This window comes from Falco punctatus (genome assembly GCF_963210335.1).
Source record: "Falco punctatus genome assembly, chromosome: 3".
In the NCBI taxonomy this organism is placed as follows: domain Eukaryota; kingdom Metazoa; phylum Chordata; class Aves; order Falconiformes; family Falconidae; genus Falco; species Falco punctatus.
The window spans coordinates 47922048-47937343 of NC_137582.1; the positions used below are offsets into that span (position 1 = coordinate 47922048).

The window sequence follows — 15296 nt, forward strand, 5'->3', positions numbered from 1 at the left end:
TCACTGGGAGAAAAGCTGGCTGGATGGCTGAGCCCAAGGGGCGGTGGTGAATGGAGTTACATCCAGCTGGCAGCGGTTCACACGTGGTGTTCCCCAGGGCTCAGTACTGAGGCCAGTTCTGTTTAGTATCTTTGTCAACAATCTGGATGAGGGGATTGAGTGCACCTTCAGTTTGTAGACAACACCAAGTTGGACAGAATGTTGATCTGCATGAGGGCAAGAAGGCTCTGCAGGAGCATGTGGATAGGCTGGATTGGCAGACTGAGGCCAGTTGTTTGAGGTTCAACAAGATTCCCTGCTGGGTCCTGCACTTGGGTCACAACAGACCCACACAGCGCTACAGGCTTGGGGAAGAGTGGCTGGGAAGCTGCCTGGTGGAAAAAGACCTGGAGGTGTTGGTTGACAGACCATGAGCAGCAGCGTGCCCAGGTGGCCAGGAAGGCCAACAGCATCCTGGCTTGTATCAGAAACAGTGTGGCCAGCAGGACCAGGGCAGTGACTGTCCCCCTGCACTGGGCACTGGTGAGGCCGCCCCTCGAATGCTGTGTTCACTTTTGGGCCCCTCACTGCAAGACATTGAGGTGCTGAGGCAGGTCCAGCAAAGCTGGTGAAGGGTCTGGAGAAGACATCTTACAAGAAGCAGCTGAGGGAAGTGGCGTTGTTTGGCCTGGAGAAAAGGAGGCTCAGGGGAGACGTTATTGATCTCTACAGCTACCTGGAAGGAGGTTGGAGCCAGGTGGGTGTCATTCATGTCAGTCTCTTCTCCCAGGTAACAAGCAACAGGACATGAGGAAATGTCCTCAAGTTGCACCAGGGGAGGTTTAGACTGGATAGTAGGAAAAATTTCTTTACTGGAAGGGTTGTCAAGTGTTGGAACAGACTGCCCAGGAAAGTGCTAGGTCACCATCCCTGGAGGTATTGAAAAGACATGTAGATATGGTGCTTAGTGACATGAATTAGTGATGGTCTTGGCAGTGCTAGGCTAACAGTTGAATTTGATGACCTTAAAGATCTTTTCCAACCTAAATGATTCTATCATTCTATGATTCTATGAAATGAACCTGCTCCACAGATGCCAAGTGAATTCTATTATCTCTTATATCCAGTCACCAAGTCTTGCTATCCACTGCAAAATCTGAAAGCTAGGGGGTAAACCTGGGAAGCTTATTGAATCAAAGGGATGCTCAAGGGCAATGGTCACATACTTTCATGCCAGGCTCAAAGGGCAGTAGTTTATCTGCATCCTAGTGGCCCATACACCTCTTCAGAGACCTTACAGACTAAAAATTAGAGTATCCACTTCCCTTTTTTTCCTTTAAAAATTTAAAAATTCAATTTAAAAAAAAAAAAAAAGATTAATTTTTTCTTCAGAACTGATTGGCAGCTTAGATGCTCCTGGAGCTCCTCTTTACACACCAGGAAAAAATGGGTTTAGTAATTTTAGATTGCCTATTTCCAGCATTGTTCCATGCCACATTAAAGACCTCATGCATTTCCCATTAGCCCATTTTAGTTAAAATTAACACATAATCATTTTCAATGATCTGGCTTTCAATATATTTGTAAAGAAAAATTAATCTCTAATGTAAGACAATGAAAAGCTTTGGAATTGTTAAAAATCATCCTTACAGAAATAATAACTAAACCCACATTTTTACACTTTTTCTTTTTCAATCCAAAAACATTGGGATTGCTGGTTGTACCCCCACATTCCTCAGGATGGCTTCCTTAAATAAGCAGTTGACACAATTCCCCCCTTTGGCAATGGAACAATTAAAGGGAAACTGAAGACCTCATGAAACAATTCAACATTTTAAGAGGAGACAGAGAACAAAAAAACACTAAACAAAAGCAAAATGAGCACCAATCTCAATATATCAAGGACCAGCCACATGCAAACCTCTCTCCTCATTCCCTGATATCCTTGCCCTTATGCAAAACCTCAGTTCTTATACCTTATACCAAGGGCTCCTTGTTGACAGAGAAATGACAAATATTACTGCCATTTTTGCTTGTCAGGGATTCAATACAATAAGTAACAAAAAACTTAAATGTGGCTACAGGAGAACTTTAGCCAGGGACAAAATGAAAAGAGAAGGAAAAACAGAAAGCTGAGAGGAAAACACACAGAGAGAGGCACAGAACAAAGGGTAACATGGGTTATGTCAACTGTGGGGACGGTGCCCCCAGCACATGTGCACGTGTGGTGCTAACACAGCTGGCACAGTCTGTTTAGCTACATTAAAGGAGTTACTCTCCAAACACATGCAACTGGAAAACACTTCAGATCATCCTTCAGCCCAAGTGCTCAGGAGTTGCTTGCTCAGGCCAGTGCCAATGTTACACTGCGGAGCAGAAGTTTTGGACTATTAAGTGTCCGAATAGAGACACTATTTTCCAGAAAATATCCACAGATCATGTTAGTTCCGACACCATGCTTATGTACAGAGTTTTTCAGTGTTTGATGTGACCTCTCCTTTTTGGTGCTGATTATTAGTTTTAGATGACTCTAAGGGCTCTCCCTTATGAGGACTATACCTAGGGAATTAAAATGAAATCACTTCAATCAGTTATGAAGTGCTGATATGCAAGACTGCATACAACTGACCATGTAATTTGTATGTTTGTGGAAAACTGCAGATAAATATTACCAAGTTACTGACAGACAACCAATTCTATGGCTCTGTTTCACTGAGAAAAAAGCATAACAACATAAAACATAAATAATGCCCTAACACGCCTTGTCAATTTAATATTCTGGTAGTCATGCTACCACACATAAAACACGAAGAAGAGCTACACATGATCAAAAGAGTCTCAGCTAGCTTTAAATATAGAGGACTAGGTGATCCTGCAAGGAGCAAATCTTATTTTAAAAGAGATTGTGCTTCATCAAAAAACAAGCAGCTGGAGAGTCTAAATCCCAGCCACCTCATCTGACAGAAGTGCTATACAATATTGGATCGCACCCTGCTCCACCCAAAGTCCTGCTCTTTGTGTTTTCCAATACCGAGTCATGACACCAGACTTCATAAAACTCTCTTCTGTGTCACTCATATGATACACACTGTTTGTCTTCTCTATGGATTATTATCAACATGAGTTTCTGTGTACAGTTTGAGCCATTGTACTTATCTGTCTCTGCAGGACTGGGACTAAACATTACATAAAAAATATTTTGTTTAGAAAGTCCTGAACTTAACTTGTGTTCAACTGTGGAGGTAGAGCACACAGGAGCATACGAGCATTCAAGATCTAGAACAAAGCAGCACTTCTTTTTTTTCCCCCAAGCTGTGCTTCCCTCTCAAGTTGTGTCATAGTTAATATCAAGCACACCTGCAACCTTGAGTTAGTTTCACAGGTTTAGAAAAACGTCCTTGTTATAACAAACCAAAAAATCTGGAAAGAGAAAGACAGTTATGACATCCCAAGTTCTTCCATCTATTATCTAGCAGCACTTGGATTCCTTGATGCTTAAAGGCCACAAGCAGAAGTGAGCTGTACTGGATACTGCACTAATACAGAGCAAAAGACAGCCCCTGTCCAAAAGGGTGGAACAGAGTTTTAGAATGTCAGAGTCAGAAGTTTAGACTAACAACAAATTAAACTCTCTAATGAAATAGTTGTGGAAAAAAACCCAGTGTTTCCAAAAGAGAGGCACGAAAGAATTCATTTCCACTCCTCAGTTGAGAAACCGCAGAAGGATTTTCAGCTGTTGCTTCAGTGCACTGCCCCACCGCATGAGTTTCTTTCACGCAGCATCTATCTTCCACAATTTTATGTGGGAATTTTAACTCCTTGTACACTATGCGTTTGGAACTCTGGACTTTTCAGGCAGCACTAAATGAATTTGCAGGGCATTCAGCGTCCGTACAAATCTTTCCTGGATTGCTTAAAATAAAGGAAAACCTTACTTCTGCAAACTGTGATGTCATCTCCCTTTTCAGCACGTGCCTTCCACAACCTGCTCCAGCACGTCCTCTCCGCAAGGCACACCATGTCACTTGCGGATGTTCCCGAGAGCAGCGACTCAAAAGTTTGATTTGGAAGACTTTCCTTTACTACATCACATACGCAGAAGACGCATACGCGTAGCAAGGCGCAGACAGCGCGCAGCGTTATTTACACGTCAATAGCACAACAAGGCAACGGGGCGTGCATGGAGAGTTTCCGGACGGACAACTCTCCGCCGTCAGCGGAGCTCCCCGCGGGCGGCAGCGCCGTCCTGCCCACACGCGAGGAGACCGGGAGGCGCACGCTGTGGGGGCATTCCCCTCTCTTCCCGCCTGTTCCCTTTTTCTACTTGGCCCCCGGCACCGGTTTCCCGGGAAGTTTAGGGCACTTCGCGGCGCGTGGGTGGGCGCCAGCCGGGGCGGCACAGGGCGCGCGGGGGCCCGGCGGGGCTCCCCGCGACGGGGCGGGTCACTCCGCGCCCGGGGCCACTGGCGGCCCCGCGGGGCCCGGCCGCCCCCGAGGCCCCTCAGGGCCCGGCGGGCCGCGGCGCGCCGTCCCGGGGAGGGACCCCGGGGGGGGACCGGCGGCCGCTCGCCGTGCGCAGTCCCGCCCGCGGCCGGGCTCCCTCCCCCGCGGCGTGAGGAGCCGGCCCCGGCTCCCGCGCCGCCCCCGCCCGGCTGCTCACCTCCAGACCTGCCCGAGCTGCAGGATGTGGACGAGCGACTGCAGGAGCCAGATGCAGAAGGCGCAGGACGCCGACCGGCCGGTGCCGGCGCGGGGGCCGGCGGGGCCGCTGCCCGCGGCGTTGCTGCTGCTGTTGCTGCTGCTGTTGGTGGCGTTGCTCTTGCTGGCGGTGGACGCCTGCCGCTGCGGCGTGCAGGGGCGAGCGGCGTCGATGTCCGCGGCCGCCGAGCCGCTGCTCACCAGCAGCTTGCTCTCGGCGGCGGGGCAGTGCCCGGCGGCGGCGGCGGCGGCGGCGCTGTCCTCGGTGCTGAAGTCGTGCGCGAACCAGCGGAAGCTGAAGACCTGCACGGAGAGGGAGCCCAGCAGCACGAAGAAGAGGGTGAGCCCGAACCACCAGCGCTGGCCCCGCAGGTAGTAGTCGACCGCCAGCCAGATGTCGGTGCCCACGTCCGCGAAGTACACGGCCAGGGCGGCCAGGATCCAGAGGCAGTCCCACAGCGAGTAGCGCCGCTGCTCCCTGCCCAGCCGCAGGCACAAGGAGGACGAGCCCCCGCCCGAGCCCCGGGAGCCCCCGCCGCCGCCGCCGCCACCGTCTCCTCCTCTGCCGCCGCCGCAGCAGCAGCAGCAGCAGCAGCGGGAGCCGCCGCCCGAGCCGTCCCCGCCGCCGCCGCCGCTGCAGCACCCGCCCCCGGGCGCCTCGTCGTCGTCGCTGCCGGCGCCCGGCCCGGCGCCGGCGGGCAACCCCGGGGCCAGCGCCTGCACGGAGCCCGAGTGCTCGGAGTTCTGCAGCGGCGTGAATGCCACCTCGCCGCCCTTCTTCATCTTCCGCCGCCCGTCCGACTTCGCGGCCATGATGCCTCCCTCAGCCCCGCCGGAGAGCGAGCGGGAGCGGCGAGCGCTCCTTTATCCCGCGCCTCCCCCTGCTCCTCCTCCTCCGCCTCCTGCCTCCTGCCTCCCGCCCTCCGCCGCCGCAGCCGCCGCGGACCCGCCGCTCCCCGCGTCCCCTTTCCCCGCTCCGCGCCGGGCTGCGCGCCCGCGGGCGGCTCCTCCGCGGCGTCCGCGGCCGCAGCGCCGCCTGCCTGCGGGGAGCCGCGCTCAGCTCGCCCGCCCCGCCGCCTCCGCGGGGGCCGGCGGTGCCGGGGCCGCCGCTGCCGCCGCGCTCTGCCCGAGCCGGGAGCAGGCAGGGCAGCACTGCCCGGAGCAGCGCATCCCGCCCCCGCCTCACCGCCCGCCTCCGCCCGCACCCGCCGCTGCCACCACCCAGCTGACTGACGCCGGGAAAGAGGATGACCTCATCCCTCTTCCCTCGCTGCCGCCGCCCCCCGCCCGGCACCGGCACCAGCACTGGCACTGGCGCAGGGGCGGGGAAGGGGGCGCTCGGCGGCCGGGAGGGAAGGGCCCGGCGCGGGCCCGGGGGTGCGGAGCACGGCTCCGCGGCGGCGGGGGCAGGCGGTGGTTCGGCTGCCCGACCTGGGGGGGTGGGCGCGGCGGCGCCGGGGAGGTGGCGGCGCCGCGGGGCGAGGCAGCGGGGCGGCGGGGAGCGGCGGGGTGTGGCCGGCGCCTCCCGGGGCCGGGGGAGCGGGAGGGGCGCGGCTCCGCTGCCGCCCGCCGCCGCCCTCGGCGCCGTTCGGGGTGACTGTGCTCCCCCGGCGCGGGGCCGGAGAGGCGGGACGCGGGCGGATGCGGACGGGGCTGCGAGAGGGGATCCCCGGAGCGGGGGGAGCCGCCGCCGCACCAGCGCGGTGGCGGGGGGCCGGTACGGGTGCTGGTGCCCCGCCGTAGCGCCCGGCGAGCGGAGCGGCAGCCGGCAGCCGGCGCCCGCTCAGCTGCGCTCGCCTCCCGGCCCGGCAGGTCCGGCGCGGGGCGCCGCTGCCCCGCCCGTCCCGTAGGAAGCGCTGCCGTAGTTCCCCGAACTTTGTGTAACGCGGCTGCGAGGTGCAATTCTCGGGTGGTGCCGTGACTCACGCGGTCTTAGAGGCGTTTGGGGGAAGGTGAGGAGATGCCGTTGTGTTCCAACACTCGGAGAAATCGTGTTTTCTGCACCGAATCGCCTAGGCGAGCTCACGATGCCTTCCCCCGCCCCCCGCCGCCTTCCCCGCAGCTCCGGCTGCCTGCGGAGCGCGGCCGACCCGCGCAGCTCGCCCGGCTGTCTCGGTGGCGGGGGTGGCCCCGCCGGCAGTTTCCAGCTTGGGCGGCGAGGCCGGGGTGCGCCGTCCCGGGCTCCGTGCGGTGGAGACCGGAGCCCCCCGGGCGGCCCGCGGCGGCCACCGGCCCCGGAGCCCGGCGGGTGCGCGGCGGCTCTCCGGCCCCCGAAGACCCCCGGCCGCCTGCCCCCGGGAGTCACCCGGGAGTTCTGCGGGAGTTACCCGCGCCACGACCTGAGCCGCCGGGCACAGGGCGCGGGGTGCAGGCGAGGAGGGCCGTTTGCCACCCACCCTTGGCCCTTCTGCCCTCTCTGTCCTCCTGCGTCTCCAGATGTACGGGAAGTGCAACTGGCTGATCTCTAAAATTTATTTATTTTGTCGCCTCCAGAATATTTTATAAGCATGCCCTTTCCCTCCTTAATATAGAACGGTGAGATAGTTCAACCACGTTGCTAGAATATGTTAATAGGAATGGCAGTAGGACTGTGACATTAAGATATGTGACTAAATAAAGCCCCGTCAACTTCATTGATGAAAGAGAAGCCATGTGGACAGCTGAAAAATCTGCCGTCTAACTGTTAAATGTACATGGTAAGTATGAAGTTGCCTTTTGGAAATTAGCTGTTGCTGTATCATGCCCCAAATGTCAAGAAAACACTATAGCATGAATGCTGTATTATTCAAAGAGTACCTAGCACAAAAAAATCAAACTTTGAAAGGTGGAGAGCACACGTAAACTAATTTAGCTTGTTATTTTGCATGTTACCACACTTACAAGAGTCTTTAATTACATCATCACATAATGGTTCTTAAATAATACACATTTGCTCTGCAATCTTGGCTACAGTGGTATAGTTGTACTTTTATTTCTAATCCTTTTGTAACCCCATATTAATTTCATTCTCATTACTATCCATATGATCTTTATTGCCTTAGACTTTTAATGCAAATTACTTCTTTCTTTAAAGTATCTTTTAATAATTCAGTCAGCACCTATATATAACACAATAGATTCACTTAAGATTACCTTGTCAGCAGAGAAGGTGCTTTAATAATGAAGCTAACTTATCTGCAAGTTGGTGGTTTATATATACCAACAATTTTCCCATATTATTCTATTTATAGTTACATCTTTAGTGTGCACTTTAAGTTACTTCAATTGAATCTGTTTGGCATACGCAGGTCTAAAAGATGCTACAAATTTGTAGTGGAGGTTATAGTGTGATACACAAGTGATGGTGGGGAACAACCATGCTCCTAGAGCCAAAATCCCAACCTAAGATGCTGGGGCTGGTGTAGGAGGGTGACTCTAAAATGTCAGGTTGAAGATGGAGGGAATAAAATGGAGAGATCAAGGTCCGACATACTAAAAGGGCAGAAGGTACCTCTGAGCTATGCAGTAGATAGTTAAGAACATAAATGGTGTCGGTCTAGCTGTACATCATCCTCAGAGGTCATGGTAGCCTGCTTGAGGGTACCGCATTAGTCAGCTTGGAGGAGATAACTGCTGGGGCCAAGTGTCCCTACATCCTCCCCTCCCTGCCCCAGATATGGGACAAATTTTCTGGTATATTTACCCTTAGCCACTTCACTCAGGGGCAGAGTTGGACCAAAGGTATTGAGCCATCACCCTGGAAGACTCCAGTTCACGACAGCAGGCTTTAGATCAGACCTGTAAATCTGAAAGGTGTTCAGTTTGTCAGATGTTTTGTTGTGATGAGGCGTTTTACACTTTCTTTCCTATATTTTTCTGTTTTGTCTCGTTTCTGTCCTTTCCTCCGTTTTGTCTCTTTTGGTTGGTTGGCGTGGTTTGCTGTTCTAGCATTCAACTACTGTTGCATTCGTGAGGGGAAGAATATTCATTCCCACTGATTTTTGTATTAACAATATCTGTCTGTTAAATGAAGGCAGTGCAAAAGATGAACATTTGAACTTAAATTGAAGGCTGTTGGATACTTCCAGAGGAATGTCTTCTGTTTTGTTTTCTGACTTACAAGATAACGAATGGAAAGGATCCCAAATAATATTTAAGTGATGAAGAAATGGCTTCCAAGAAACAGAACCAAATTTTCTCTCTGTTAGGCTGGCATACCTTCTGTGGAGCTGTGGGGCCAGAAGAGGTTGTACACACTGTGTACAAACCAGCATGCATTCAGCAAGCCAATATTGTTACTAAACCTCAGAAATTAATTACAAAATACAATTGAAGAGCAAAAATGCAATCACGGACATCAATACATTTTTCATAAACCAAATACAGACACATTCATTTCTCATGAAAAGCTAATTTTTCTTTGAAGGAGATTTTATTCTTTATTTCCTTTTTCTCCATCTTTCTGTAAAGAAAACATTTTTATGGTTATCACAAGTACTGGTTTTGCTTTGTTCTGAATTACAGCTCCTGTTTCTCTCCCCACTCCCCCACCCGCCACTCCACCCCCCGCCTTACAATATCATAGCTTCTTTGTCTACTTTAGGAATACTTTTATTTTTGCTTTCTGTTTTTTTTTTTTTTTCATTGTAAACTGTTATCAACTCAAACCTAAATGTCCAGGAAATACACTTCTGTGTTCCAATGCTTTTATCTTTAAAGTATTTTTATTTCTTCAGGTCCTTAACAATGATGTTTTTCCCAGTCTTCTTTAGCTATATTGCATAGACTGCCCTATCAAAACACACTCAAGCTCTTGGTTGTAGTTCTCTCCTTTTGCCATTAGAATATCATTACACTCTACAGGTCTAATCGATGTTTGCATACATTCATTCCAAATCTATTTTTTTTTTGTTTGGCAATACTTTTGACAATTGTAGATTGGTGCTTGATGTTTCTGCATTTTCTTCTAGCTCAGAGTAACTGAAGCATTAGAATGAGTTTATTGTACCTGGATTTGACACCCTATGACAGTATTTTGGCACAAAAGCCTGCCTTCCTTACCATAGTCAGTCTTCTGGAGACCAGTTTGGCATCATAAAGGAGCTGTGCAGAACTCTGCTGTCCTGGCAGGGCTTGCCACAGACCAGTCTCTCCTGCTGAGCAAAGCTCCTGAGCAGCCGCCCCTTAGAAATAAATGAAGTCCTAAGCTGCAAGTTCTCTGGTGACTTCTTCCAAAAGATCTGGTGAATCTGCTAGCTTCCTCCCTTCCTCCCTCCCTTCCTTCCTTCCTTCCTTCCTTCCCTTTCTTACTACCTTCTGATATGCATTTTATTTCTCTTCAAAACGTACCCAGTGCCTTTTCCTGCACTGTGCTTCTCTCTGCCTTGATGTGTATGGTGTAAAGCTGGGGTGACCTGATGAAGAATCTGATGAATATCTGTTTTCTCATTCACTCTGACATAGTCTCACTACCGTGTCTTCCATACATCTGACTTCAGCTAGTTTTCCATGTTAAAAGAGTGCCCTCAGGCACACATGCACATGCAATCAATTTCTTTAGAAGCAGCAAGTGAGAATTATTCTACAAAATATTCACAAGTTTTAGATGTTTTCAATAGAATCATGCTTAAACTATACACACAGGTGTCAGTGGAAGTTGTAATATAGGCAGTATGTTTAATATTTACACACTAAAGTAATTAATTGCCTTTTTGCCCAAATAGGTTCATTCGTAACAGTCACACGTCACTGTATGTCTGGTAACTGAGTTACTTAATTGCAAAAGCAGAATGCAATTCCTTTCAATTAAGCCAACATTTCAGTAAATTAACATAAGCAAAACCCAGAAATACATTGGTAAATTGGTACACTGTGTAGAAAATTAGTTTAAAATACTACATATTTTTAAAACATATCAAGTGTAAACAGCTATTCTTGCTTACTTTAGCTTGAGAATATTTTATTTATAGGCCTACGTGTAGGTTCACACAGAAACATTTTCCAAACTATAAACTTGCCTTTAAATTGAGAAAAGAAGCATGAATCAAGTATCTCCATATATTAGCCCACTTTAACAATTACAAAGAATACTCTGGAATGTTCCCTGGTTTCAGAAATTACTTTGCTTTATAACATTATATTTTGTACACCTAGATCTCTTTTTGTAGCATGGGAAGGTTCATGCGAAAATGCCTACGCATACACCCCACACACACACACAAGCTCTAGAAAGAAAGAGATGCATTGTAACAGGATTCTTGGATGTACACCTAACTTTAAGTATATCATAAACTGAACTTAGTAGGGCTGTTTATATACTCATGGTTTAGGCATATACTTGCATTTTAGGCACATACTTAAATTTCATGGTGAATTGGGGCTGTAATTTCTTTTAATGTCTAAACATTAGAAAAATATAAATCCATTCAACTGTACACTCTAGATAGAGTGTAGAGCAGAAAAATAAATAAATGAATAAATTCCAAGTTTAAGCAAACAGAATGACTGAGAACAGCCCTGCTTTGATGACAGCATATGGATTTTAGTATTATGTATGAAAGAAGAAATGATTTCTTAGAATTTTTGAAAGATTTAATTCTGGATTTCTTAAAATTACATTTATTATTTAGAAACAGATGTCAGTTACCTTTCATGTTGTTTCATAGTATGTATTTTAAAATATAATCAAGGATAGGGCTGAACATAGAACAAATGATAGCAGGAGGCGTGGACATGTGGGAAGACATCACGGGAAGCGAGCTTGCAACCAGGCTTTGTACAATGCTGACAACCTTTTCACTGCCCTTGTGCATGCAGAAACCAACCAACAATGAAGCGCATCACCTTTTATGATAAATGGGAAAAGCATTTATGGAATGCCTAAGTGGAAAGGGGATATTAACATGCCCTATGACACTGTATTTAAGATGTAATTAATAATTTTCAAAAGTTTGAAGAAGAGTCCCATTTTCTTTCCCCTTTTTGATTCACCTGTTTTAAATGAATTCAAGCCAAGCAAAATAATTGTAAAGCAAAGATTCAGCCACAGCACAGAAAGTTACACTGCATTGCACTGCTTAGTACAGAGGAGTTTATGGGCTTTTCCGGACTGCTGCTTTTCTTCATGGAGAAGAAGTCCAAGAACCATTTTAAATTACTGTGTGAGCAGAGGATGTTTATATTTACAAACACCTTTATAAATACTAACCCACCAGGACTAGATGATATTCATCCAAGACTTCTAAAGGAACTCAAAGGAGCACTTGGTACTTTCTTTTTTCTTATTTTGTTTCCACAACTGACAAACTACAGGATGGATAAATGCAATATAACTGCTCATACGTACTTCAGAGGAGGGAATCCTTTCTTTTGTATGATGACTTTCAGCAAGGCAGTACTTGGAGCTGCTGGGAGAATATTAAATGGTCCAATGAGCCATTCAGAACATGGGTTGTTTTTTTTCAAATCCTTAACATCATCAGCAAAAGAAACTGAGACACTTACAAGCTTAGATGGGCAGAAATATGTCACCTAGATCAACATAATAATATATATAAAAGCACACCAGGAAAAGTGGATAAGGAAAAAAAGACAGAGTTAACTAATGCTGGACCCTTAATGGACACTTTCAGACTCTGTTATGCCTAGGAGTCTGTGTTATGGTCTTCAGGGTCTATATTTTAGCACCCAGCTCCAAGCTTTCTCTGCAATGCAAAACTAAATGTTCTTGCCTCGAGATTATTATCATTATTATTATTGTTGTTGTTAATATTATGTCATTATTATAGCATTATTCTTATATCATTATTTATTATTATTATATGAGTAATGTGAATAATATGAATAATGAGTAATAATAACAACAACACAGCAGCAGTGGCAAAATCCTCTAGCCATTGTCTTCTCATACAGATCTTCAAGGACAGGCTGTAGCAGGGAGAGGCAGTGGAAGGCAAACTCTTCTCTCCAGTACAGCCTTGAATCTTCCAGCTGATTTGAGTTACCTCACTGCTCCTTGCAAGGCTCCAATGGGTGCCAGACGCCTGGGTTTCTTGTTGACCTGGGCATTCTCTTTTCCACACTACAACTCTGTACCCTGCAGAGGCACCAGTGGTGTCAATATCATCCCAGGCTCTCCATATGCAGGGCAGGGTGCTGGGAGGAAAAAAGCAAGGCAGCACCCTTGCTGTGCAGCAACAGCAGAGTGCACATGAGGTGGCATCTCTGTAAAGTCTCTGTCTTTGACCATTAATTTTTTCCAAAAATTGTCCCACTTGCTAGGGACAGAGATTAAGTGACTTCTGTGCCAAACACAGCAGACATCACTGTATGCCATGTGGAAGAGGCAAGTTTGGGTTTGGCACTAGTCAGAAGCTAAATATTCTAACAACTGGCATGTCTTCCGTGTAAGACCTGAGAAGTTTCTAATGGTATTTCAAATTTTCTTATCAAAGTATAATCCCCTGGTAATACGTGCTGCAAGCACCCATGACACTCTTGAAATGAAGCCTTCTGCTATAGTGGTCCTGTTAGTGAAAGTGTCAAGGTGTTTACATGGCTCTGGATCCAGGGAAGTGGATCCAAAACGTGATTTCTACACTCTATAGGTAGAGAACATGATTTTCAAATATGGAAGGCAGCTGCAGAAGGAGGGTATTCACTCTTAGTAATGAGAAACAGATTAGGAAGACATTATTTACACTTGATAAATCAGAAACGGCATCAAAGAAAGCTACTATTACAAACTATTAATGAAAGACATAATAATGAAACAAATCACATAATAAATCACAACAAAGTGATTCAGTGTAATGAATACTGATACTAAGTGAGTGAACTGTGTGCTCTGGGGATACAATTTCAAATCCATTCCAGTGCATGTGGTAGCAGTGTCAGCAAAAAGAGCACTTTTAGAAGAAACTGACTCTATTCCATTGCTTACTCTGATCACATCCACACCTTACATTAGCTCTCCTTTTATGACGTATAAGGTAGATATAAATGACCTGCCAAGACTCATTATATGTGTTTGGGGTTTCTTTTGTCAAAGTAACAACTGAAATCTCATCAGCCATGCAGATATCAGCCAACATTCCTTATTTCACAGAATAATGTGAGTAAAAAGCATTAAACATATTAAAAAGACAGCCAAACAACGTTTCACCAGCACAGATTAGAAACTCATTTAATTCTTCTAATTATAGAAAGCACATTACTGCCACAGAACATGGTAGTACCTTGAGGGTAAAACAAGTCTAAAATTCAGATCTTCATACAGATTTTAAATTTGGAGGTACTGAAAGTGAAGCTTTTGTTTAAACAGAGGGATGCCCTATGTAGCTTATATACAATATTTGTATTCTGATCACACACATGAAACTTCAGGTGATGTGCAAGTCATGACTTCATTTCAGACTCATCTGTATCCTAAACCCTTCCTGAGTCAATTCTGGCAATGTCAAAGCCTACCAAACCAAACATTAATTTGTGTATTTAGAGCTAAAAATGTTTCGATTTATTGTGCATTTTCAAAAGGAATTGGGCTTTTTTTAGTAGTAAAGGCATTCACACATAGAGCACTGGAAAGCCAGTTAGATGGCTAAGAATGTGCACTGCAGAAGTCATCAAGCTGAGCAGGGAGCTGCCTAAGCCTGCCAGTAAGCTATTGCGATGTTACTGATAACAGCCTCTCTTAAGAGACCCTTTGGATCTAAAGGTTCTCAGCTGAGGTTCTGGCTCAGCTACAAGATTTTACAATCAAATGTCAGTGGGAGGCTTACCGACAGAGGGTGAACTCCTGAATAAGAAGTTCTTTATTACTTTCTGTTATGTTCTTACAGAAAAAGGAAGCAATACATGGTAAGGCTGAAGAGTTGTGCAGTTTGTTTGGAAAATGATTTTTGAAAAAATCTAAATTTTAATAAACTTTGAAATTGAAACAGATTTATCAAATTAATAAATATTGACAGATTTGACACAAGAGCTAAATTTAACTTAGCCACAAGTTATTACTGAAACGAAAATGTTTACGTTACTACATATGTCTACCATTATAAATGCTCAGATCAAGTCCACAAAGCCATGTTGCAGCTTTAAATTTCTGTTTTCTAAATTTCAGTCATGCAAAGTTTTTGACCATCTCTAATAGGATCGGAAGGCATTATTCACATTAGATATGTTTAATTTACTGTGATGCTTTTAATGCATTGTTTTGACATTCCTTCGCAGTAATTACAATACCTCCAGAATTGTAAAACACAAGTAAATCAAATCAGCATGAATTTGGGGAAGCAACACACGCAGAAAGAATCAGAAATCAAGCAGCTATGGATAAAGTTGCACTGTGGTGCAGCCATCACTTTCATCCTCAGCAAGCCACCTTAAGGGAAAAACATAAAAAGCTGTCATAGACACGGCACACATAAAGCGTAACAAACAGACAAATTGTGAAAGCCTGCTTCTGCACCTTTGGATTTCTAGGAGAGGTCTCTCATTGCTTTATACAGAAGCAGTAACCAACCTGATGAAAATAGTGGCCTTTTTTTTTTTTAAGTGTCCATATATGTGTAATTTTTAAGTGTAATTAACTTTATAAATATATTTATGAAATATACATTAATTTTATTTCTTGGTCATAAGGT

The 15296-nt window shown here is 46.7% G+C and overlaps 1 protein-coding gene across 1 annotated transcript in view; it reads right to left on the reverse strand.

Annotated features, from left to right (window-relative positions):
* LOC308060261 (lipoxygenase homology domain-containing protein 1-like) overlaps positions 1-15296 on the reverse strand; it is a gene marked incomplete at its 5' end in the record, with an annotated part of 211124 nt that overhangs the window by 15412 nt on the left and 180416 nt on the right. The window contains one exon of the mRNA XM_080378728.1: positions 1-15034. This exon is cut by the window's left edge and continues 15412 nt beyond it. Coding sequence (XP_080234854.1) covers positions 14980-15034 — 55 coding nt within the window. The 3' untranslated portion in view covers positions 1-14979. The remainder of the gene's footprint in view (positions 15035-15296) is intronic.